Here is a 27414-nt window from a genome sequence, read left to right on the forward strand (position 1 = left end):
AGTCATCCCTGTGCCATTTTCCCCCAATCCGACACTTAATTGAGCAACCGGGACACCTCACGTGCAGGACTGATTTGTAGTTTGAACACGTGGCTCATTGAAAAAGGCAGAACTTAGGGTTTTTTTGTTTTCCGTTTTCTTGATGTTATTGAGAGGCGGTGCCTACACAAACGTGTCTGACAATTTAGTCGCATCGCCAAAGAATAAAGAAACTTTCTCTGGTTTCCTCCTAGCCCTTGCCTCGCAGAGGTGACGGAATAAATAATTCAGCTCGTTTAAATCAAGAGGAAACGCGAGTGCGCGCAACCACGGCGGCGATCTCGTCCATCAAATATCTCAGTAGCTTGGAGTGATTGGGAGAACACTCCCAGACCCTCCGCTGAGCGACAGTGCGGTTCTCTCTCCAAACACTGCCCATCCGAGCGACGCGATAAAGGGCTGCCCCTCTGCAACACGGTCGCTCTTTTTTTGTATACAACAAAATGAATAAGCTTTACATTGGGAACGTGAGCGAGCAGGCGAGCGCGCTGGACTTGGAAAGTATCTTTGAGCAGTGGAAGATACCTTTCAGTGCACCCTTTCTCGTAAAAAGTGGCTACGCGTTTGTGGATTGCCCCGACGAAAAGGTAGCGATGAGGGCCATTGACACTCTTTCAGGTGAGACTTTTATCCGAATGTGATTTTGTCCACCCTCCATATGAATTACAATGCACACGCAACGGTCGCGTTTAACAATTAAATGCCTATGCAAAGCAGGGATGTGCACGTAGATTGAGCAAGTGTTGAATATTCACTTTCAGTTTTTTAAACCACGGGCTTTACTCGTCGAGAACGCCAAGTCTCGCTTTAGAACCAAAATAACTGAACGGCAAGTGTCCATCAAAGTTGCAGCGTTGCTTGTCTAACCAGGGCGAAATGTGAAATGCTGTGTCCAAGTGGCGAGTGGTTGCACATATTATTTATTTGAATTAAAATTGTCTTCATGTTTGGTTTGGTTTTTAAACGCATCTCGTAGCTCGTGGAGCACTTTCTGAATGTGAACTGAAGTGTTACTCAGAATTGGTCGTCTTCGAACTTTGCCATTGTAAAATTGTATCACTTTTATCGCTAGCTGCTCTAGAACACCAGGTGGTTGGGTTGCATTGGTGGCTTGTAGGCCTTTCGACTACTCCCCTCGTCTCCAGTATATGGGTTGATTATGTTTGGGATGAGTGTAAATTGTGTAAAGGCTGCAATATTTGCTGTAAATGGAACGTATAAGTCAGTGGACATTTTCGTGATTTTTCTAAAACAAGTCAGTGTCTCGCTGCTCGTGGCTGAGGCCTTAGCGCAAGCGTGGGGCAAATTTGCCTTCCATGTTTAACCTCTGGGAATTTGTATGCATGATCTTTAAAAAAAAAAAATTAAAAAACGATTTTGCTTTAAGATGTCGTGGAAATTTAGTAGCCTACATGTCAGTGTGGTTTCTGTACACGTAACATAAATAGGAATTTAATTTTTTTTGCACTTTCGTACATTGTAAACATTTGACACATAATAGACATTTTGTTTGAAATAAGAATGTGACTTATTAAAATACAATTAATATTTTTCAGGGAAAGTAGAACTCCACGGAAAAGTCTTAGAAGTGGAGCACTCTGTCCCTAAACGACAAAGGTAAGATTCATTTGTAAATTTCGCAATTGCATCTACGTTGAAATTGAATCCACGTTTTGGTTTTGAATTAATACCTCTAAATTTCTGTCCACTAGCCCTGCTTTTAAATGGGGATTCCTGTTGTTTTTATTCTTTCAAATGACTCATTTGATTTGTTTTCGTTCATATGATCATTCAAACTGTTATTTGCAAGCTAAATGCATTATTTAGGGTGGTGACGGTGTTTCATGCATCTGCATTAAATGTAAATCTGCCGGTGTGTTTAGTAACAAAATAAGGTGTGGAAGCTACTGGTTGAACCTCCATGCCAGCGTGCGGAATGTGGGTTTTTGTAACAAATCAGAGGCCCTTGATGTGCTGAGTTCACATATTACTGGGCCTTTAGGCCTTGACAAAATGTAGCAAGGGACGTAGCACGGTGTCCAACGTGAGAACACAATCGTAAAAATGAGACCGTGCATTAATGGAGCCATGCTTGCAGTGGCGTCCATTTAAGAAGAAACTACTATTCAGTCATGCCGCTCACTCAGTGCTTCCGCCCCCTCTTCCCCTCCTCGCGCTGCTCAGGCACGAGATGGACTCCTCAGCGCGTGTGGACTGCAAGGGTCGAGGTCTTGTCACAAAACTGGTTTGTGGTTTCACAGGAACTGTAACTACTAAGACCCGGTGTAGGCTAACCCACAAAGCACTGTATACCAACCGTGTACGATTGGGTTGCCGTTTTATTTTAATCATTAAGTTGACGTAACGACACGATAGGCTATAATGAATATTCGCCTTATTTTCAATATACGTCCACCTTACGTAGGCTACACATTTCCTTGGCGTAGCTACTGTGTTTTTTTATTAATAACTAGCGTGTAGTGTTTTTAATATTGACTGCTCAGGCAAAAATCAACGCAGTTTACACACAGATTTTACGCGATATAGCCCACATTTATATAAGTTTAATTAAAGACGTTGCATTTAAGCGTTTAAAACGTTTAATTCAAATAAATGCTACGTAATGTTTGATTACTTTATTTAGATTTTTTTTCTCGTACTGGTTAAACGCATGTTAAGTTAATTTCTTTTAAATTTTAAGGGTGGGACAGCTAATGTTAAACTGTTGGTGACATGCAAGCCGTTTGGTTGCCATTTAATTTTTATCCACTAACCGTGTGTCAAACTATGGCTTAATATGCTGAGTTTTGTGTGTAAATTATAGAAAAACTATAATTTAAGTGTGTAATGCTCATTGTGTGTGCTGCACATGTGCTATAGCCTACTTGCTGATAGGACCAGGTCAGAGGTTGTGTATGTAAAGTTGGTTTGAACTGCGAACCAATGAGAGTTAAGTATAGTGAAATGCATGATGGGAGTGATCTTGCATTCTATCATATGAGTCTCGGCTTAGGCCCTGCCCACCTTTACACGCACACACACAAAACATAAGATTTGGGTAAAGTTTGGCCCCTTAGCTCTCTCTCGTGTGTGTGTGTGTATCAAGGGGTGCTGTGCATGCTATGGAGCCGTTTTCTGGGAGCTTTAGTGTGGTCAGGGTGGCAACGTGTGTACAAGGCTGTATGTACACAGGACTTAATTATTTATGTAAATATTCAGTATTATTCACCTCAACATTTAGGCTGGATTATTATTTTTTTCCCTTTTAATTCAGAATTGTAATTTTGTAGCATAGTTAAAATGTTTCATACATAACAACATGATGACCAGTCAGACTTTAACCAGTCTTGTGTGTACAACGTGAGCTTAGTAGGGGTCTGCATGGACAACCCATTGGCCTTTAAAAGTTTAGTTTCATACGCCATCTTTCATTTTGTAGCTTCCTCTTGATTACTAGCATAGCCGTTTTCACTCAGAGCTTGCGCTGTATGTGTGTGTGTGTGTGTGCATGCACACGTGTGTGTGTGTGTGTGTGTGGCGCTTGAAGGGGGGCCCCAACTGGAAAAGAGAGTGGGGGAAAAGGGTCTTCAGCTAGAACAGATACTCTGTTGTGTGTGGAATTTTTTTTTAACCTTTGTGTGGTCTTTTTATTTTATTTAATAAATATTACAGTGCTGAAATTTGCTCTACTTAATAAATGTTACTTTTTTAAAAAAAAATCTATAACGATTGCAAGTTGGGAAGAAAATATTCCTAGATATTTGGCTTTCTTTTTACTTTGGTTCCAAAAAAATTGCTAAAATGAAAAAAAAAAAAAATGGTTTCAGTAATATAATGTAAAGTGTCCCATACAGTATAAAAAGTTCTTATTTAATTGGTGTATGGTTGAAAACCCTCCCCTACTTTGCTATTTCAAGTCACACACAATGTGTAGCTGCTATTTTATTTTATTTCTTTGTGCTAATGAATTTGGTGGTAATTTTATCAATTGTATTTTCTATTTGATGTTATTTTGTTTAACTTATGCAATAATATCAACTATGGTTGAAATGTTCTCTTTTTTTTCTTGTCTTTTTACTCTTATGAACTAGTGAGTATAAAACCTAAATATTGAAGTGTCTTGATTCAGACAGAATTTTGGGTTCTCGTGATGGAGTCACGGGCTTGTGAATGATATGCAGCCATGTTTCCTGGTTCCTCCAGGAGTGTTTGTGTTGGGACGTCTACCCCAATCCCCCCATTGTGCTATGTATGTTCTTACACGTGTACACACAGAGACAGTTGTTGCATGTCCGTTGGATTTTGAAGTAGATGAAGATGCCCTCTACTTCCTTTACGTCACAACCAAACCCCCAACCCTTTTTTCCTTTCTTGTCTGTAGGCTAACATGTTACCATGGTAACCAGACCCCACCCCCTGGGGTAGAGAGAGTTTGTTACCCTGAAATGGGGCACTAACACCCCACCCCCGTCTTAACACACACACACACACACACACACACACACACACACACACACACACACACACACACACACACACACACACACACACTCTCCCCTCTTGCTCCTATAGCTTAATCTGCTGTAGGAGAACATTCCATAATGCATTCCCACTGGAATGCAGACCTGGACTGGAAAAGCACACCAATCCCACTAAATTCCTGAAAAGAAAAGGGAAGTGTTTAATTCGTATGTCAAACCTGGAATGTCGTACGGCTGTACTTTCCGCTAAAGTTGGTTTTAAGTGAACGTAAAGGCTTACGAAATGGCATTTGGTTCTTTTTAAATTCACTCACCCCAGTTAATGCTATACTATTGGCCTTGGCTCCCCCCCCCCCCCCCCCCCCCTTCTCTGGTCTCGCATATGTCTCTGTTCATTCAGTTGAGTGCTAATGTTTTCTTTATTGTGTCTGTTCCTTTTTAGTAGATTTAATTTTGATATGATTGTATGAACTAAGTTTTTTTAGATTTCAAATATTGAATGTGTATATATTGCTGTTTTAGGTTATGTAATTCTGTCAGAGCTTAAAGCCACAGTGGATTTTTAGTGAAGCATGGACGGCTTCTCGTGTTGTGTGTAGTATCACTCTTAACCCATGACTTTAAGCTCAAAATAATTTTTTATATCAATTTGTTTTCTCTATAGGAGCTTTTCCCTGTTAGATGTTAGCATAAGCCCTGAACTACCTGTGGTATTTTTGCCTCACTGGTTACAAATCAAATTTGGATTGCGCTGCCTTGGATTTTTTCACACCACAGACACGCTGGGGAAAACATGTCCAGGAATCACACAGATGTTGAATGCAAGTTGTGATGCATTTTGATCATTCCTGAGATGACTCCCAGTGATTGTTCCCCTCTTGACATGTACACTCTTCATGAGTGCAAATGTCCCTTACACCGTGCACAACTTCATCTCTAGGCCTTACTCCATTTAGCGTTACAAAGCTAGGATAGACAGTCTAGTTTTTTTTAACATGCGTTAAGTTTAAGAGTTAATGTGTCAGTGAGTATTTGAACTTGTCAATTTCAAGGTAAAACAACAAATTAAAAGGTCAAAAATGCTTGCAGGAGTTAATGGTGGCAGTGTATGTCCGAATATTATATCCAAGCTTGTTCCAATTTGCAGAGGCATTATGGTATGACCATTTTGAGTTTATTTATTTATTTATTTATTAGAAAATAGTTGCTAAAAAGTCCTGAATTATTTAGATGGTAATGTAGTGCTATTTAAATTTGCTACTGTACAATCTACATGACAGGAAATGGAGAAAATATGCAAATTTTTAGTTTTCTATATTTTTTTTGTCTAAATGAATAATCATAAATTCAGCTTGAAAACTGCTCAATTCGTAACTTTTTTGCAGCAAAGACATTGCTGTTAAAACAAGATCCACCATCTGTTTTTTCACGGTCATTAAAACAACTTGCACAATGTTTTTTTTTTTGGGGTGGTGGTTTACTGTCTTTTAGGGAGGTGAAAGCTGACATTTCGATAGCCAGTAATTAGAGCACAATACACTTAAGTAAATAATCCCGATCAACCATTGAGTTTATAAAGCCATCAGAACTGTTGATGCACACTGTTTGCTTTAAGCACCTATGTGCATCGACATTGATTACTCTATTATGGTGGGGCAGTTTCTTGAACACCAGTGTCCTGCGAGTCCCCTATTATTACTTACTATTTAGGCCCCAGTCTATGTACATGTGTAAAACGTGTGTGTTTGAGAGAGGGAGTGTGTCTACCTGTTCAGGTAGAGGCTTGTTTGTTCCCATGTCCTCTGTACATTCTGTTCTTGTAAATGTTAGTGTGTAAATACGCGAGTATACAGACCGTGAACTTTGGAGCAGTGTAAAGTCAAGTGGCCAGTTATAGATCTTTCACAATCGCTACACCAAAACATACACATTATTATTGAAACCTATATTAAAATAAAAGTACTGGTCTTTAAAATCTATACCACCATTAAAATTGATTTTACAGTGACGACTGACATTTATTGGCTCTGTATAAATCTGAGAAACGCTGTCATTTCTAAATGAATCTGAAGAAAAAGTGTAGGCCATCAGCATCTTTTTTTTTTTTAGTTTATATTAGGATTGTAGCCTAGATGTCTTTGTACTCGTAGTAATGTAAACATTAAATACCCTGTCAGGGTTCTTGACTGCTACAGGTGTCTTTCTCAAAAGCTAACTGACACATTCTTTACATTATTGACAAAATAGTTGATTCATAATGGATTTGGTTGTAGTCTCTGACCAGTTGGTATTGTAGACAGTGTGGTGTTATGAATTTCTTAAACAAAAAAAAAACCCTGCAGAGTTTAGATCAAACTCACCTACCTGTGATCTTTTTATTTTTTATTTAACTTTTGTTTCCTAGTGATCATGAAGAACTTGATTAGCTTTCTAAGGTGTGTTTGATAAGGGTTGGAGCTAAACTCTCTAGGCCAAGATTTGGGGAACCCTGACCTATGGTATAATGTTTGAATCAAGCATGTCCATTATATAAAAGTTCACTTTGTATATAAGTTCACCCTACATTATCTACATGTCAGTGTTTGTGAAATCAAGGCATGTGGCAATAATATGCCAAACATCTCAGACATAATGACATCTTGTATAGTCAGGTTTTATCTGTCTGCTGTATATGCAAAATCAATTGCATCTACAACTGAAGGCTAATTAAAACACATCTGGCTCTGATCATGTACATGTTAAAAAATAACTAGAATTCTATTGACTAAGGGTGTTTAAATCGATACATGAGTCAGCAAGGTGTTCAGACATTGGTAAGAGATTTTTACCTTTGTTTGTAAGTTTTCATGCTGCTTTACGAAAAGCTAGGGACCTTTGAGATGATTGATTGAGGCTTTCGGAGACTTCGAGGTGACTGTATTAAATGAGTTTTAAAGGAAGCCACTGTCAAAAAGCCTTTTAAAAGGCCTGAGCCTTTTCTACCTATTTGAACAGGTTTACTGTCCCCTTTCTGTGGCTGTAACGTACTTAAAACCAACTGATATTTACACTTAAGTCATTGGACTTTCACCATTTTCTACACTGTAGCTGATTACCTCCTTCACGTATAGTTCCATGAGAAGGATGGGCAACCTTTCTGTATCAATTATCTTGATTTATAAACCCCAATTTCAGACTCGGTTGTAGTAGGAGACTGGTTTACGTTAGGTATCTTTGTTTCCTAATACAACAAATCCCAGGTTGTGTTTGTTCCAGTTGATGGACTCCGGTATGTCTTTTTGCTATCCTGGTATCAATGGCTCACAAAACCACTAGCTTGCTTCCCTCTTGTCTGATGAGTTACTTATGTTTGCTAATATTGCCCCTAACTGGATCCCTAATCTCCAATTACATGTACCATATAGTCAGATAATTTCTTTGAGTTATGAAGGAACAGCTAATGCATGTATTTGCAATACAGTGGTGTTTGCAGGTCTACATATTGAAACTGAGGTCTTTAGAATTACTAAAACTCCATCTATGGGAGATTATGTAGCTTAAATAAACCTAATTTGTTTTCAAGATCAAACCCATTTTCTATTTGCTGTGTTAGAGAGGCTGTTTGATTGGACACAATCTAGCTTTAATTTTCAGTAATTTCCTTTCGTGGAAACCAAAGTGGGAAGTGGATTTCTGGTGACAAGTCTCAACTAAGAAATGGAAAATGTATAGAAATTGACAATTACTACATTGATTTGTAGGGGGGCAAAGCCTATTTCAGAGTGCAAGTTTCAATTTTTATTTTTATTGTATTACAATGACCCCTCTCTCTTTTTTTTTTTTTTTCCAGGAGCTGCAAGCTGCAGATCAGGAATATCCCCCCTCACATGCAGTGGGAAGTAAGTGCCACTCTCTCTCTTTCTTTTTCTTTTTTTTTCTTTCCTTCTCTGAGGTGAAGGGCCTTGTATGAGGTGTGGTGTTGAAGCCATACTGTGACTTGCTGGCTCACCACCACGCCTCAGCAGCACTATTATTTAAGCTAGCAGCCCTCCTGAGTAATGTCCTAGAATTTGACATCTTGGGCCTTGTGTTTTAAGTAATTATCCTTCATATGTATCCTTCATCAGATGTTTCAAACGGCTTTTTGGGAAGTAGCCTGTTGTGTATGTTCGTTTTAGAGGTGTGTGACTTGTGTGTGAGGTTTGAGCTTCGGGAAGCCTCGTCATGTGATGTAGAGTTACAAAAATTGCTTTGAAAAAGGATTTGGATCTAAAATACTTAGCATTTAAAAATTTCCCGATTTGTGCCCTTATCTCACAAGATGGATGGGTATTATCTGGCTTTTCTTGATTAGTATAGTGTGGGTGCCAGTCTAGAACAGATCTAGTTAAAAGCATATGATGTTCAGTTAAAAAAAAATCCCCTTTACACCTACTAACCCATTATTCTTGTCTTTCACTTATCAGATCAAACTATCTGTAGAAGTGATCAGTACGGTTCAGTACGCTGCTCTTTGCCCTCCTGCTTCTCATCTGAGCTTGAGACAAGATCTCACTGACCCTTTGAAAGCGTGCATGACATGCTCGTTTTGCGTATCCCTCTTTCTCGCTCCTTCTTGCAAGTTTACATGGCTGCTCGTGAACATAGCCTTACAGAAGTCTACAAAAGTGCTCTGATCATAGGAATCAGTTCAGATTCAAAACTGCGTTGTTTCCCCAGCTTTTGGGGGTGCTGGGTAGGGGGCTTCTCAACTACCAGTTTCATTTAAATGTATTATTACAGTAGTAGGTCATTGCCTCTTTGATGTTGGATTAAATGTAATGATTTAAAGAAACATTAGAGTCGACAATAACTACAATTAAAATGGCGACTCGCTGTGATTTCCATCATAGATTTAGTCAGCAACATAGGGAGCTTTCGGTGTGTGTGGTTTCTTTTTTTTCCCCAGCCAACTCAATATAATAAGCTTTAATAGAATTGCTATATGTGTGTGTGTGTGTGTATGTATATGTGTGTTTGTGCAAAACCTGCTAATGGCTATTATTATGATTATTATTATGATTATTATTATGATTATTATATAAGAGGTGTGAATCTTCACTTGCCTCCTGAACCAATTATGGTTTGGAGAAAACAATTAGATTATAAAATGATTCTCGGCGCTTCATAATGCGTCTTTTCCCAATTCTTATTAATAATAACTGTTTTTTATTTTAATAGAAATAAGAACAAATATGCAAAAAAACAAGCAGTACAGCTAAAACAATATAAGTAAATAAACAGTGCTTTACTTTTTTTTTCATTTACATCTGTTTATCAGAAGCATTCAAGTAAGACATACAGAAATTGAATAATCAAATGTAAGAATAATTACTGCATAATCACTGCACACTGTATCATTAGCATCACTTATTCTTGTTTGCATCAGTCCTTTTGCATATTTTATTACAGGTAAAATGAGTAAATAAAGTCTACTGGGATTGTTTGCAGTCACAGTAAAACGAAGCTATAATATGTGAAGTGTTGTGAACGATTTAAAGGCTATTTCAATATGTATCGATCACGATTACTAAAGTGTTCCTTGACAATATTATGAATTATGTTGATGTAAGTAAACCTGAAAAGCCTGATATATGAAATAAGTCTGAAAAACAAAGTATTGTAATAGTTTATTGCACCTAAGGTTTTAAAAAAGCACGTTTGGAGTATCATAATTGAATTGATACGTTAGGCTTTCATGGCTCTCATAGTATGATCGTAGAATATGAACTTCATACTCGAGGAAAGAAGCAGAGGTCCAGACTGAGCAAAAATATTAAATTTGTAGGCAATATGCAGTTGCTTATATATAACGTCCAAAAAGATTCAATTCTGATAGCTTGTAAATCAATTAGATATTTATCTATATAGCAGACTACTTGCAAAAAAAGTGCATAAATCAGTTGTCATTTTATATCTTCCAATAATATGTCTTACTTTCTTTAGGTTCACTTCCACTACATAGAACTGTTATTGGTCTTTGATCCATCAGGGAATGCAGTGTATCTGCAGCAACAGTAATGGGGGATCAACAATATGGTATTGGTATTCATATTCCGGACCGAAGCTCTATCTTCACAGCTCAGACTCGAGCGTTGCTGTTGGTTCTAGAAAATATTGAGAAGGGTCTGTTTAATTGCCTCCGACTCAATGTCTTGTCTTCAAGCTCTTGAATCCATAAAGACTGACCACTTTGAGATTGAAATTTTACAGCTTTTACAGAAGGAAAACTTTAATTTGATATTTTTCTGGGTTCTGGGACGCGGCTGCCAGGGAAGTGCTTGACCTGGAAATATCAAATACCACCTTCTGAATCCAGACCATTAATTAGCTTATACGTCACTAACAAGTGGCAGATGGAATGGAATTAATATAAAAATAATAAACTCTATGAAAGAAAGCCCAGGATAAAAAGACCTGACCAAGTCATCTTGACTGGGTCACTCAAGACTCGCATGTGGATTTCTATCGAAAGGCGAAACTCCTCCTTTGACTCTTGTCATGTTCCTTTGACTGGTAAACACATTCTGTTGGACTGTAATTTTTATGATGCTACCAGAAAACATTGTCAAGTTGAAATGTTCAATATAGTATTTTAAATGGCATGGATTGTTTACCTTGTGTTTGTCATATAAATAGCCTTGATGCTAACATGGCATTCATTTTAATAAACTAAAGATATTTAAATGGTTAGTTTTATGATCAAATCTTCGTATTTTTTTTATTGTGGGGCAAATGTACAAAGAAACAGTCCTCAAAAGCCTGATGTATCTTTCTTTAAATACAATGTTTTTTTTTATGGTTGGTTGTAAGAATAAAGTAAACTGGAGTTGCTTTAGTCCAGTATGTGTTTTTAAAGTCAATTTATTCTTGCGTATACTTTATAAAAATCTGTAAAGATTTCACTATAAAACGATACTTGTATTATCAAGTAAAAGAAAACAAACACCTTCATGTGATGAAGTATAAACTATCAATCATAAGGCATGTAGTAGATTGTGAACAAGTGTTTCAGCGAAATTGTGATTATGCTGAATTGAGGCCTTTGAAATTGAGATAGTAGTCTTTAGGGTTAATATTTTGTCTTAATATTTTTGCCTAAAGGTTCCTAAAAGATGCTGTAACTTGAACAGTGTTTTATTCGACTTAAGAACCACTTTTCTCTGATATTGTTGTACGTAATTGTGTCTGGTGTAGACTGAGAACAGAAACTAATTGGTGTGTAAGTGAGTTTTTGTTTTTCTCTCCCTAGCATTTTTAATTTTAATACCATGTCAAGTTCAAAACAGTTCAGCTTTTAAAAATGTATCATTATTACCCCTGAATTTAGTTTCAATTTCTTTGCACTTACTCTAGCTGTGTAAAAATCTCCTATTTAAATGGCCACATGCTTTCTGTTACCTTTTCGTGTTGAAGTAGCTATGATCCATACACAGGTTAGGCACATTTTTAAAGAAAAAAAGAGAAGACATTAAGAATTATGTATTCTCTTAAGAGAATATTCTGGGGGAAATGTTTCTTAAATGGGTTATAGAACATTGACCATGTAAACCTGTTTAATTATTATAATTAAACATGTATTTATTAATATTTTCCAGAGTTTGTCGCCTGGAAGTGTGTGTGTTTTGATCAATACACCACCGATACAGAAGACTTTAATTCCTCGTGGCCTCATTGTCTCATATGTGAAAAATGAAATATGATGTCTTCCCTGAATAGATAATAGGCACACAGATTGGTTTTCTTACAATCACAATTCAGTATGCAAATGGGTGGAATTGAATTGATGGAATTCTTTAACAATCTATCAGTAAAGTGAATGGGATGTTGTCAACTTACTATAAAGTATCTATTTACAAGGCTGATGTAATCCGCAAAACTTTTGTATGTATTCTGTACGTTTTAAGCAGTTAGGTCTGAATTTGAGAAATTTGTTGGGGGGGCTGTTAGCACTGTAAATATCACCTTTAATGTTAAACGTGTATATAAAATATCAAAATGAAACTGCTGTAAATTTTGCGTCATTCTGATATACTATAAGGCTGTTCATGTTTTCCGCAGCAGAATTCTGCTGAAGTATTTATGATCCATCTGATGAATCATGTCTACTCAGGTTTTGCCCTGTGGTGGTAAGCTCTGTTGCTGGATAATACTAATCTGTTTGTAGTCCATTAACCCGGAAGACAATGATCATTTGAACCATGGGCTTCCTTGGGAATTTCCAGTGACTTTCAGACTTGTAGATACCTTCACGTTTTGTCCTATAAGTTGCTACGACTACCACAAGTATGTGAGTTTCTGTGCTTGACAAAGCGAACCATTGTAAATCCCTATGTTGTAACTTATGTAATACTGCAAGAAATGTAGTAAAAAAAAAATGTAGTAAATGCTTTAAAATTCACTTTTGAAGTATGATTGTAATTTGTTTTAGAACAAAGCATGAGTCTTTTAAAGTGGTGTTTATCACAGACCTTTTTTTTTTTTTTTCTGAGAAAACAAAAAAACAAAAAGCTGAAACCGCTATGCTAAAAAGCCATAGAAAATTCCAGAGGGAACCCATGGTGAATTAGCCTCTCAGTTTGGCAGATTAAGTCAATTGTAAAGGTCAATAAAGGCTCACTTTATTTATTATTTATTTTAGCCTGTAGTCCATTTGTGAAAGAAAGCTAGATAGGAAGAGTCATTATTTTAGTGTACTGTTCAAAAGTTTTAAAAAAAAATGTTATTCTCTTATGCTCACCAAGGCTGCATTTATTTAAACGCAATACAGTAATAATGTGCAACATATTACAATTTTAACTAACTTTTCCATTTTAATATTATTTAAAATGTACTTTTTCTCTAGTGGCAAAGCTGAGTTTTTGACAGACATTCAGTCCACATTGTTCCATGATCCTTCAGAAATGAATTTTAAATGCTAATTTGTTGCTGAAGAAACACTTTTTTTTTTTAAATCGTTTGATGTGTGTGTATATATTTGTCTTTACTATCACTTGATCAATTTAATTGTCCTTGCTGAGTAAAAGCATTTTATTATTTTAAAAGTACAAAAAGAGTACTTTTTCAGCAGTACATCTCGATAAATAATTTGAATTTCGGATGTACTATTTTTAAAACCACAAGCATTTAGTTGGATATGCTGTATTTGTATTCAGATAGGTGTATCAACTTGGCATGAACCAAAAGTTAACAAAAAAAAAAATTGGACCTTGTCTAATTGTTTTATTTCCCATGCACTTGCAAATAAACGTACTTAATTTATAGTGCATTAAATTTCCTTCTCTTATTTCAGCTCAAAATGAATCGGCAGTCACATGATGTCAGGCTGCAAAAATGTCAAGTACCTACTTAAGCGAGATTTAGTTATTTAATCTCTCCCTTTGCTTTTCTTTGAGTTTGACCTGCCATTTGTGTTCAGTTAAAAGGTATGTGTGTTGTTACTGTGGGCACATGTTGAGATCTTGGAGTGTGTGTGTGTTATCTGTGATGGCGTAGCTTTGGGGATGTGCATTTTGCTGTGTGACCAAGCTCAGGCGAGCTTAGCCGGGGCTGGATTTTAACCTGCTGCCCCGTCTAGCTACAGGCCTGCTCCATGTGCGGACGCCCAGAATGTGTAGATCAACCCCCCCACCTTTCCCCTCACTGCATGTTGTCTGAAAGCCAACCACACCCCCTTCCTCTTTCACCCGACTGAAGGAAGCTTCGTCTTATTGGCCTGGACTCAGTGACTGACTGGTTATGTAGCCAATGACTAGAGATGCACAATGGCTGCTGGGAATTCCATAGTAATGCACACGCCAACCAATAGGACTGCTTGTAATGGAGAAGGGAAGTGGCGGTGGTTGGGGGGTGGTTTGGGGCATTAATATGTGTGACGTATAGGGGGCTGGTGTGTGTGAAAGCCTGTAGGCTTCCTTTTACCCATGTTCAGTGTTTCGCCTGCACGCCTCCTTAAGAGCAGGAGTGGTGGAAGCGAAGAACTGTGGCAAATGAGGTGTAAAACAGTGCTTTTTATTTTTATTTATTTATTTGGAGAGGATATCATGTTTTTAAAGTATAAGATTCCATAAGTGTGCTTTTGAGTTCAAATCTTTGGTCAAGACCCCTTCAAGATCCAAATCATTAAGAGGCAAACTGCTTAAAGTCAACATGAAATGAAAAATCACCCTATTTATTTTCAGAATGCATGTTATAGAGCTTGTGGTGAACAATTTATCCGTGTGGGTGTTATTTAAAAAAAAAAAAAAGTAGTTTGTCACAACTGGACAATCCAGTTAAAACAGACTTCTCTATAGTGATGTATGCTGGACTTTTCCAATCATATATCCCATTTATTCCACTTTAACCCCTTAATCTAAGCCCACTGATGCATACAAAGTTCCTTTTCCATTTCGATAATCCATTAAATTTCATCGCAATATGAAAGATCTATTGTCATTTTGTTTCATTAACTGCAGTGACTATGTATATTGAAGAAAAATGTATGTTGTCATTTACACTCCCTCATCTGTTCCAAACCTGTGTGACTTTCTTCTGAGCAACACAAAAGCTAATGGCTTTTTTGTTTGTTTTTGTTTGAAAAAATAAAAATGGTTCAGAAGCGACCATTTTTTCTGACACAGAAGAAAAAGTCATGCCGGTTTGGATCAACATGAGGGTGAGTAAATGGTTTTGGGTCAACTCTTAACTTCAACCGTTCAATATTTTTTTGACCCCATTACTTGGACTATTTGGTTATTTCTTACACCATTAATCTTACTCTGAAGGTTTGTTACTTGTCTTCACCAACAGGTTTTGGACGGGTTGTTAGCCCAGTACGGCACAGTGGAGAGCTGTGAACAAGGTAGGGTGTGCTCTTCAGCAGATTGTCACTTAAGTAGTAATCCATATATAAAAAGATTAGTTAATTCTCTCCCCTTTCTATTCCATCTTCAGTCAACACTGACACGGAGACTGCTGTAGTCAATGTGCGATATGCCGCCAAGGACCAAGCCAGAGAGTGAGTATCATCTGCCTCGGATTCGGCCGACTCGGTCACCACCCCACCCCCTCCAGTGCATCTCTGTCCCACGTCTCGCAGTGAAATGTGAGACTGTCGGTTACACATGCACTGCTATTGGGATTTATTCAGCAATTATAATAACTCATTCAGTGCCACCTACTGTTTGATTAGTTGAACTGCAGAGCGGTCACAGGGGTTGGTGAAGAAGCCTCTGGTAAATGAATGGAAAGGCTTGGATAAAAGAATCTTCTGCAATTGTTTGCGCACAATAGGGAGTTCCTGTTACCATCCGCTAGTGGATGTCAATGAAAGATTTGGTGGCTTTAAAGGGCTCTGGCATTACATCATGTCTAAGCCTTAAGCGAAACCGATGGGGAGTTGAAGAGCATACGTTTTACATGTGTCCTGTTTGAGAAGGAAGCTGAAAAGCAGATTTCATGCCCTTTGTCTCAGTCGCCAGGGCTATTCCCCGAAAATGGCCAATATTGAATAAAAAATAGGTTTTTTTTTTTTGTAGAACATTGGGCCTCATTCATGGAATGTTCATTAACTATTTTTGTATAAACTGTTGCATTGAATTGTGACAAATTGTGCAAAAATTTAATTATGTATATTTATTTAATGCTTTTATAAATGAGGCCCATCTTATTTTCAGCAATTGTTTTTATACTTGTACTATTTTAATTTGTTCCAAATCAGCAAGAGCCAATCTGTTTAAAGGGGTAGTTAAACCAAAAACTTTTTACATTTTCAAACGTGTTTATGCAATAATGTAATCAATAATTTGCTGAAATGCAGAATTGCATTCATTAATGAGGCCCAGTTTTATTTTATTTTTTATTCAACTAAGCATAATATCCCACACATAAAAGTGGGATGTTTGTGTATAAAAGTAGCTTTGTTCATCCATCATTGCTTTGGTCCTTTCACTGAAATATAACTTCTAAATGCAACATGATTTTTAAAATGAGTTCTTAAATAAAAAGATCTGTTCACGTTAGTAAGTTAATGTTTCCTCTGCGCTCACTTTTCCAGAGCATTGGACAAATTAAATGGCTTCCTTATGGAGAACTACGCACTAAAGGTTTCCTATATCCCAGATGAGACGGCTACAGCAGATACCCCTGCCGTGGGCGGCAGGAGAGGTTTTAACTCACGCGGACCGCCTCGTCAAGGCTCTCCCAATCTGGGCGCGAGACCTAAACTACAGTCAGACGTGCCTCTACGCATTTTGGTGCCCACCCAGTTTGTAGGAGCTATTATTGGCAAGGAAGGTGCTACCATCCGCAACATAACCAAGCAGACTCACTCAAAGTAAGAATACTCTGTGTACGTACTTGTAAACAGTCCCGTTTCACAATGCGCACAAAGCACCACATATTAACATTACAACATTTACACTCAACACTGAGCCTATTTGCTCTATATACCAGTTTATTAAAATCTTTTGCAATATTGGATTTATGAAATCGAACTGATCAAAGTTGTATTCTCGATGATTGAAGAATTTGATTAAATAAATCAATGTATTTAATAAAATTATAAAATCACTCTCCAAATTGATGCATTAAAGCAGGGTTCACCAATCTCGGTCCTAGAGGGCCGCTGTCCTGCAGAGTTTAGCTCCAACCAGCTCCAACACACCTGTTTGAAAGTTTCTAGTATGCCTAGTGAGACCTTGACTAGCTGGTTCAGGTGTGTTTAATTGGGGTTGGAGCTAAACTCTGCAGGACAGCGGCCCTCCAGGACCGAGATTGGTGAACCCTGCATTAAAGACTTAAGTGTAACCACTGCTTGATGCATAATTTTTATGTACAACTTAAGTGGCTAGAAAAAAATATTGGCCCATTTTACAACCAGTTCTCAAATTCCCAGCTCTGTAGATGATGTAGATATGATTTTAATGGTTTCCGATTGTGCAAATGTACTTGCAATACCAATCAAACGTTTGGGGTTGGTAAGATTTTTTTTTTTAACAGTATATGTTGCTCAAAATTAATATCCAAGTCATATCTTTTCATGTTAATATATTCTAAAAAAAAAAATAATTCTGTCATGGCAAAACTGAATTTTCAGCAACTATTACTCAAGTCTTCATTGCCACATGATCCTTCAGAAATCATTCTAATATGCTGTACTCAAGTAACATTTCTTATCAACGTTGAAAAACGTTTAACTAGTTTTTTGTGGAAACCGTGAGACTTTTTTTTTTCAGTATTCTTTTGAATAGAAGTTCAAGAGAACTGTATTTGTTTTAAATGGAAATCTTTTGTAACATTATGAATGTCTTTACCTGTCACCTTCGGTCTATTTAATACATCCTTGGGTTTGGGATGGGAACCCAGCGTTGGGTCAGACTGCTTTAACAAGTTGATAACATATTGTGTATGTGCACACAGGATTGATATCCATCGTAAGGAGAATGCAGGGGCTGCGGAAAAGCCCATCACTGTTCACTCCACTCCAGAGGGATGCAGTTCTGCCTGTCGAAACATCATGGAGATCATGCAGAAAGAGGCAATTGACACTAAAATGTGCGATGATATACAAACTCTGTCATTCTGTTTCTGTTAATCCCTTTTTGTATGTCACACTACACTGTTACACAAACTTTCCAGACGGGCGGTGGGTCCCAGTTTGCGTACTTGTGCACTATTCTATGACGTTTTGTAGTGTAAATAGTGCGAGTAGTTCTCACTGAAAATTCCCAAAAGTGCACTTTAAATCCCCGGATGATGCACTAAATTGACAGAAAAGTTGCAGCTATAATTACATAGCGGAGGGAGAGGGGCTGTCAGACTCCAATGTTGAATGACAAAATATCCATATAGAATTCATACACTACACGGTTAAGTCCATGGCGCATAAGTACATTGTGAACAGTGTATCATGTGGGACACAACTATTGTCATTTACACTCAGTGTTGCACATTTAGTCACATTAAACCCATTATACCCTCCATATACACAGCACTGAGGAAATCCCTCTAAAGATTCTGGCTCATAATAATTTTGTCGGCCGTCTGATTGGAAAGGAGGGACGCAACTTGAAGAAAATTGAACAAGATACTGACACAAAGATCACAATCTCACCGTAAGTACTTTTTCTTTATTTCTTTTGTTGTTGTTTTTTTTGTTTGTTTTTGATCTTTATACCTTGTCTGTTTGCTTGGTTATGTTTCCCAGCATGCACTATGACATGAATAAATCATGTACACTGGGTTGAATCTTTAGTACCATACAAACTTCCGAAGATGTCATTTATTCTGCAGAGATCATTGTTTTAAAACTTTGCTCGAGGCAACATTCTCAGATATACACTGTGTGACCCACTGAATATGCATTTAACTTGTCCAGTGGGTTTATCCATGCTGCACAGTTCAGCTGGAGTGTTTGGATTCCATCCAGCATATTACTAAATAATGTAGGCTGCATAATAATGAGGACTGTTACTTCAAGTGGTAGTTTGACCTTCAAATGCAAGGGAATTTAGGTTTTTATTATTTTATTATATATTACTAAATTATGCCTCTTTCTCACTTTTATCACTCGCGTGTGACTGGTTGCCTCTTTTGGCACACATGTCTAAGGTTGATGACTCCGTCTATGCCACTTTACCAAAGGACTTAACTTGGTGTGTTTTCGCTCTGCTTCTACTGGTTATCTTTAGTGTTATTTTAGTATTAATTAGATACTATTATAGGATTTATTGATATTTTGAATTGGCTTTTATTTTATTTTGTTTTGTTTTCCCAGTAATTTTGTGCATTTGTCATTTTTATATTTGGCTTTATTTGTTTTAGTCATTTTAGTACTAATTTAACTTAAGCCATGGCAATATTGGTAATTTTTCATATTACATACAATATATTACATACAATATACACATATTAGATGAATTAAAAAATATATATATATTTATTTTTCTTCAGCTTTATTTCTACGATCAATTATTTTTAATAGTTTGTTAATATATAACACTAGATTTCTTTAGCATATATTTGTATTAACAGAGCTACTTCATGTTTCTTTATCTTTCTTTCCATATCCCTCCAATCCTAGTCTGCAGGATTTGACCTTGTATAACCCAGAGCGCACCATTACTGTTAAGGGTACATTAGATGCTTGCTCAAAAGCAGAAGAAGAAGTCATGAAGAAAATCCGTGAGTCCTACGAGAATGACGTAGCTGCCATGCATGTAAGTCTGCAATGATATCATTATGTATTCATTTTCATCTGAGATTGCATACAGCACAACAACAAAATATCTGCCCTTTTATTCCTCTAGCTACAATCTAACCTGATTCCAGGGCTCAATCTAAACGCGTTGGGTATTTTTCCCGGTGCAGCGGGTGGAGGGATGTCACCCTCTGTGGTATCAGGACCTCCGGCAGGGGCTCAAGCTGGCTATCAGTCTTTTGGGGTAACAAAATTAGATATAATTGTGTGTATTTGTGTGTGTGTGTGTGAGAGATGTATGTTTGGTGTACACTTATGCAAGTTGAGAGTGTGTTAATGTACGTATAGTGTTGTCAAAAGTGCTGACTTTGGTACCAAGTCGGTACTAAAATTGAAAAAATGTGACACTTTGATAGACGCCTGCTTTCAAACGCTCCGTGTGTATCTGTGTAAGCGCTAGGTGAAGATCATCATTGATGTGTGTATATATACAACATGTTGTTGAAGCCTTGATCATTGTAGCCAATCACAGACATATTTGATGAGCGTTTGAACACAATGGGCAATCAGGTGTTTCCGATTCCGCTCATAGCGTCACATTTTTAAAACTTCAGTACCGACTTGGTTCCGGAGTCGGTACTTTTGACACCGCTATTTACGTATGTAACGGCAATATGTACATTTGGCGCCTACAGCCGTGGACAAATTATTGGCAGTGACATAAATAGGTTTCCTTTGTTTGCTGCTTAAGTTGTTGTGGTGTTGATTCACATAGTTTCTAGATTATTGTGCAGGGTGATCATGTGCAAAAAGGCCTCATTGGCCAAAAAAAATGAACATTCACAAAACCCAAATTTCATTATTTCATATTTTTGGCCCTGGCGCAAAATGACCAGCTAACTTATTTTCACTAATATCATCAGTACATGGGAAAGTGTGAACAAGTACTAGACATTACCGCCAGTGCAGATCTTTCTCAATATTGGCAGCAGGTGGGTGTGAAGAAGAATTTTGGACAATGGCTTGGTGTCAAGAAGGGCAGAAAAGAAGCCATGAGTCCTGTGTTGCGCCAACAGTGAAGCATCATGAAACCATCCATGGGTGGGGTTGCTTTTCATCCAAGGAATCGTGCTCTCTCATGTCCAAAAACACTGCCATGAATAAAGAATGGAATCAAATTGTCCTGCAAGAGCAACTTCTCCCAATGATCCAGAAGCAATTTGGTGATCCGTGCATTTTGCAGCATGTTTGAGCAAGAAGACGAGTGGTAATGAAGTGGCTCGGAGATCATTACCGGTACATAGAAACTTTGGATCTGTGGTAGGTTAGTTTCAGAGGGAGGCTATGAAACAATGCGTAACAATTTATGCCACTGCCTATATTTTTTATCACGGCTGTATAGTGTGTGTGGGAGTGTGCGTGTTAATGTGTATGTTTCTTCCTTAGTGCAGCGTGTTTGGGAGTGAGGTGCCGTTTTGGGCCTCTACGCTCTCCTCCAGCAGCAGTACAGCCTTTTCTGTAAGTTTTTATTTATTACCCACCATGCACTGCATGGCTTGGCTGCTCGCTACTGGATTTGCTGAAGGGACAAACGTCTGCTCCCTGATTAGTTGCCGCCCCGGGGACGTCGCTCAGCCTCCACAGCTAACAGAAATGCAGAAAAACTGCGGGTCAGATGTTTAACACGTGATGTAGACCTAAAGTGCTTTGTGTGTGTGTTTGTGATGGGTGGGAATGAACGTTGTCAAGTTTGAAAGGGCATGAATAACATGGAGTTGGACTAACCCAAAAACTAGAATGAAATGCACAGGTGTGTAATTTTGTCTATAGTGGCTTATTGGGGATTTATTTTTCACCCCTTGGCTTTTCTGAATAGTTCTCATGTTGAATGTTTGCTCAATCTACATTTGTATGACTCAATTTTAGATCATTTTTTTTCCTGACTGCTGTGCCTTTTAATAAAAACCTCTTCATATGTGAATTGAGTTGCAACCGTTTGCTCAAGCGGTTTGGTCGCACCTGTGATAAGTTCTAAAATATTTTTTTTGCATGCCACAAAGTTGAGACTGAACTGGGGACTTCTGTTAAAAAGTAATCGCATAGCATAAAAATAACAGCATTAGTTAATAATATAGCATAAAAATAACAGCATCAGTTAAATAGTTTTATCTCACTATAACTGGGTGAGCAGATTTTCAAGTCTTCATTCCTCATGTCATGACCCCTGATAGTTAATTGACCATGTGAGTGAATGTTTTTCCTAGGACGTTGTTTGTTGTCTTGTGGCATATTCTCTTGATGTATCTCGCATAAAATCAGATTTATTTTGTGTTAAATGTGTGATCATAACTCATGTGTATTTTGTGTCAGCAGTCACAGATGGAGTCAGAAACCGTGCACCTCTTCATTCCTGCCCTGGCAGTTGGTGCTATTATCGGCAAGCAGGGCCAGCACATTAAACAACTCAGTCGCTTTGCTGGTGCGTCAATCAAAGTGAGTGACCGCAAGAATGACTTGTGATCTTTTATCTTCCTTTCTAATCCTGTTTGTTAAACTTAATAGTTATAGGTATGATGTATTATTTTTACCATGCTAATGCAATATTAAAGTTTAAGATCTGTCACTTTGTCTTCAATAGATTGCACCTGCTGATGAAGTTGACGCCAAGCAAAGAATGGTCATTATTATTGGACCACCAGAGGCACAGTTCAAGGTAACAATGTTTTGACGTTTTATGAATCAATTCATTGCATGAATATACAGTCATTTGATTGTGTATTCATGCATTGATTCTCTCTGCTGTTTTTTTCAGGCTCAGGGACGTATATTTGGGAAGTTAAAAGAGGAGAACTTTTTTGGACCGAAGGAGGAGGTTAAATTAGAGGCTCACATAAAAGTGCCATCATTCGCCGCTGGCAGAGTCATTGGCAAAGGAGGCAAAACGGTAAACGGGCACTTTTATTTATTTTTTAAGTTTTCAATGCTCATATTTGCTTTACAGATGCATTTATTCCCAGCATTCAATGGTCATAGCTAGCTCAATCTTGGCATGCGGTGCCTTTTGGACATCGTAAAATTTTGAAAATCAAACTTTTTTAAAAGGAATGATTTGTCAAGCTCGGGTACAAGACCCATAACAGCTTTAAAAAACAATCACGAGGAGGGTTATACTGATGTATTTTGTGGTAGAATAAAACTTGAAAGTATCTTGAGCTTGTGTTACCACAGACCTTATTTCAGCCATTTAACCAAAAACCCATTTAAAAACATTCACTTCGGGAAGATAGAACCGGAAGTGCGAAAATGTCTTGTTTTGGCCTACAAATTTACGTCATACCTGCACCGCTCTATAGCGCTGTGCCTTTACAGCTCGTGCCTTGTATACTCAATCAAAATCAAACAGATGCTGAGGGTTTTTTTGGCAATATCTGTCGTGGTCACGCTCACGTGACATTGCAGTTCGTCATCATGGAAGTTTATTTCCATGAGTTTTAAAGCCATATCAGTTCATACCAACTTCTGATTTATGGTTTTCTATTACTTATGAATGGGAGAAACTGCATAGCACAATATGGCAATATACGTCCCATTTTCTAAATAAAGAGTCATTGCGTCACTGCAGCTGCCGTTAGGAGCTCCAGTTCCCATAGAATCCCGAGACTTGTACTTAGGACTTCACATGCGTATTAGCTGGTCTAGCCTGAAATATAAGCAGCTTGTATAAGATTCCATCGGCAGTCATGGGTGGGGTCTGTTCTAATGTGATGTCACATTGGAGTACATTCCTGAATGGCTCCTTTTGGCTACGTTCAGATTGCAGGTAAATGTGGCCCAAATCCGACTTTTTTTGTTCACGTGACTCAGATCTGTTTTGATCACGACAGTGTGAACTGCACAAACCACATGGAATCTGAACTTTTCAATTCTGATTTGGGCCACTTCCATATGTGGTCAGATGTTTTGCAATGCGACCTCAGTCTGAACGGTCATCGGAATTCATGCGACTTTTAAGTCACTCTAAAGGAGTTGTCGTCAAAAGTACCGAATCGGTGCTGAAATTTACAAAATGTGAATCTTTGAGCCCGGAATCGTAAATGCATCTGATTGGCTATTGTGTTCACCCGCTCTTCGGATACTGAATGTCTGTGATTGGCTACAATGATCAACGCACGGGAGCGTTTGAGAGCGCACGGAATTGTTAGAAAGTGTTTTGAAAGTGGGAGCGTTTGAAAGCACAAGCAGGAGTCTATCAGCGGACCGGTCACATTTTTAAAATTTCAGATTTTGACAACACTCCGTCACTACTTCGTCACAATTCTGCGCTCATAGGAACCACTTCAAAGATTTTGCATAGCCGAAGTTATCAAGACAGTTGCTCAAGGAAGTGAGTGAAAGGACAGTGATGTCTCTGAACTTATAAGTACCGGTATTACAGCAACAGCTTTAAATACAAGCAAATCATGAGGGCTCGTATCAGAAATGTTAAAAAAAATTCTGCTCTTTTCATCTTCTGATCTTAGTTTTTATTTTATTTTATATTGCCTGCACAAATTTGCTGGCCTCCACAGCAGATCACACTATAAACGCGCAATCATGTAGTTTAATGTCCTCTGTTTACTTCCATATAACAGCGAGCTGCGTGTCGTATTTTTATTGTTATTTTGCGCATGCGGATCAGTTCAGGACCATGATCTGTTCATACTGGAATCTGAAATTGGCCGTTTAAAATGACAATGTGAACAACTATACAAAAAAAATCTTATCTGAGCAATAAATCGGAATTAAGCACTAAGGCTCGCAGTGTGAGCGTAGCCTTTAAGATGCTGTTACATATTATTGGGGAAAATAACAATTGGAGTGGATGGATTTATGTTCAAAAACAATATATAAGTGAATTTTGCATAATAGGTCCCCTTTAAAATACTTATGATTCTAATTTATGGGCGTTGTGTACATTTTATCTTGGACAACTCATGTCCCTTTAAAACCATATCAGTTAAGTTATCAGAAAATATATATATTTTATGTATGAATTGTAATTTGTAGCCCAAGACAAAGATTGCCCACTGTAGCTATGCAGGGTTGAGCCTGGTTAGTACTTGGATGGGAGACCTTCTGGGAAAACCAGGTTGCCTGCTGGAAGATGTTAGTGAGGCCAGCAGGGGGTGCTCACCCTGTGGTCTGTGTGGGTCCAAATGCCCCAGTGTCTTGATGGGAGTGGGGACACTACTGTGGAAGCGCTGTGCTTCGGACACACACTCGGTGTCCACTCTGTTACATCTTCTGATTTAACAGGTTGACGTTGAATTTCAAAGATAAAATGTATTAAAAAAAATAGACGGTGAGAAAGTAGTCAAAAATAAGAGTGGACAATAAATTAAGGGACAAGCTAAAAATGTTTATTGTAATTGTTAAAATTAATTGAAACTCTTTACATTAGAGAGAATCAATACTGATATACCCAAAAACGTAAAAAAAAAAAAAAAAATTAAAATAGGAAAAATCACAGTAGTATGTGTTGTATTTAACATAAAAATGGGGTACGCAAACCTGGGGACATATGAAAAATGGGGCTATATGGTGGTTCAAAATGCTGTAAAATGTCTAAAAACAAATACAATTATCTACTTCAATATGCTTAGAGTTCAAATGGTGTTATTTATGACTAAGACAGCTTTGATATTGTTCAATATTTTAAGGCTGTAAAATCATAATCTTAACTGTGGACACCAAAGGCACTGATTCCCAGGAATGACCGCTGCTCTGTTTGTCTTTAGGTGAATGAACTACAGAACTTGACCAGTGCAGAGGTGGTTGTCCCGCGGGACCAGACGCCTGATGAAAATGACCAAGTAGTAGTAAAAATCACAGGCCACTTCTATGCAAGCCAGGTGATTGAGCTACTAGACATGCTAGAGCTGAATAATGGTTAAAATGTGAAATTCTCTGGTGGTGAAATACTTTCTCTGATCCCAATAAATGTGTTGATGTATTGTATTTAAATAATACTTACAATTATATATAAATATTTTATTATTAATTTCAATATGTATTTTGGTCAAGTACTTTAGTCACTTTTGATCATTTCTTAATTCTTAATGATTCATTGAGCCTTACACACAGCTTTATCCAGTATACAATCATCCAGCCTTTTTTCATTTATTGCTCAAGTACTGTGATGACGATATGTTATTTTGCGCTTTGATTTAAGTATTTTTCCGTTATCTTTCATGTCTCTCAGCTGGCTCAGCGGAAGATCCAGGAGATTATCTCTCAGGTGAGGCGGCAGCAGCAGCCTAAGGCCTCAGCCACAGGTCCACCAGTCACCCGGAGGAAATAGAGCCACCGCGTCTTCTCGGAGACTGACAGGACACGGGACGCGTCCATCTCAGGGGTCAGGGAATGTCCTTACAACCCCGCCTGCTTTTACACCCATTCCTCCTGAAGTTTCATTGAGACTGTGTACACCTTCCCTCCCCTCACAATTTCTTTGAATCAAATCATAGGAAAATCAGCCACCCAGTCCCTGCCTTAATACGATAAATGCACAGTCCTTAATTGACAAACGTTAAATGTAGTTTTTGATATTTGAGTTCATTGGGAAATGCAGCATTTGAGTGTAAAAGGCGTTTTGAGCCTGTTTTTTTGGGGTGCGGAATGGGTGACACGGGGTGGGGTTTAAGGTCTTCGGCTTGAGATGGAAAGAGGATTGTTGAAGTACGCACGCTGTCCTGTGATCCGTAGTGGCATTTTATAAATTCTGATGCATTTTATAGATTAATAGATATATATACATAATGTAAAATTATGAAAGGTGGAGCAACACTGCCACTTATGACTGAGGGAAGTGTTGATTGGTGTTGGCCAGGAAACCAAGTTAATATGCATTTTACTGATCTACCTCAGGCTAGAGTACCTCAGAAAAAAAGAAAATTATATATGAAAAAAAAATGTTCTGTTTTTTTATTTTGCTTTGTGGTATTTTGTATACTTTATAAAGCTAATAGTTCTTGAACATTTTTATTTTTTTAAGAAAATGTAAAATTTAGTCTGTAGTGAACGGATGAATCCCGGACTCCGCCTTGTTCCGTTTGCAGCGTGCGCTCGATTAATAACTGTATATAATTTTGCGCATATCTGGTGTGTAAAAGAGCGGAGTTTGGGCTTCTATGTTGGCTACAGATAGGAGAAAGAAAAGAAAAGCGCCTCAGTGTCGCTGAGGAGCCACCACCCTCTGAACACGTCAAGGTAATGAGAAATAACGCCAACCATACATACCGCAGCAATGCCGTGCTAATATGCTAATACCTGTCTCGGCGGTAGCATACGTTTCACCCGCAGTTCATTACACTTCAGTTAGGGTTGGATGCAAGCAATAGAGGTCAGGGATAATCAAGGTCCTGCTGTAGCCTCTTTGACACCCCCTCATCCTCAACGCGACTAGTTGTCTATCATAATAAAGAACGACCAGCCCGATTGAGGTTGTTTTTTCTTTTCCCGTGCTCATCGTTTTTTTTTTTTTTTTTTTTTTTTCGTTTTTTTTTTTCTTCTCTCCCCCTTTTCCAAATAATGCGCTCCGTTTGGTCTTGGGACGGCTTTTTGCATCAAACTGGGCTTTACATGCCGAAGATTTTCAGTGTTTAACGTCAGTCAATGCATGTCGGGGTTGGGAAGTTTCACTGCTCAGATGCTTTT

General features: G+C 38.0%; 1 protein-coding gene across 5 annotated transcripts; it reads left to right on the forward strand.

Annotated features, from left to right (window-relative positions):
- On the forward strand, positions 1 to 27258 carry igf2bp3 (insulin-like growth factor 2 mRNA binding protein 3). Of its 5 annotated transcripts, none has more exons than XM_079878524.1 (16): positions 1 to 657; positions 1596 to 1656; positions 8350 to 8398; positions 15330 to 15381; positions 15474 to 15537; positions 16576 to 16854; positions 17940 to 18074; positions 18512 to 18634; positions 19603 to 19738; positions 19829 to 19963; positions 21166 to 21237; positions 22090 to 22212; positions 22358 to 22432; positions 22532 to 22663; positions 25497 to 25610; positions 25961 to 27258. In XM_079878524.1, the coding sequence occupies exons 1-16, from the start codon at positions 483 to 485 to the stop codon at positions 26057 to 26059; spliced, it is 1824 nt and encodes a 607-aa protein (XP_079734650.1). In that variant the 5' UTR covers positions 1 to 482; the 3' UTR covers positions 26060 to 27258. The 5 variants fall into 5 exon arrangements, with proteins under 5 accessions (XP_079734650.1, XP_079734651.1, XP_079734652.1 ...); XM_079878525.1 differs by having other exon boundaries at positions 22093 to 22212; XM_079878526.1 differs by lacking the exon at positions 21166 to 21237 and having other exon boundaries at positions 2 to 657.
- Positions 27259 to 27414: the final 156 nt, after the last annotated feature.

Source organism: Squalius cephalus (assembly GCF_949319135.1).
Source record: "Squalius cephalus genome assembly, chromosome: 8".
NCBI classification, from domain to species: Eukaryota; Metazoa; Chordata; class Actinopteri; order Cypriniformes; family Leuciscidae; genus Squalius; species Squalius cephalus.

Coding starts and splice junctions, on each gene's coding strand:
- igf2bp3 (XM_079878524.1), top strand. CDS start 483: ATGAATAAGCTTTACATTGGGAACGTGAGCGAGCAGGCGAGCGCGCTG. Junction 15,382..15,473: donor AGTGGAGAGCTGTGAACAAG/GTAGGGTGTGCT, acceptor TTCCATCTTCAG/TCAACACTGACACGGAGACT. Junction 21,238..22,089: donor GCAGCAGTACAGCCTTTTCT/GTAAGTTTTTAT, acceptor ATTTTGTGTCAG/CAGTCACAGATGGAGTCAGA.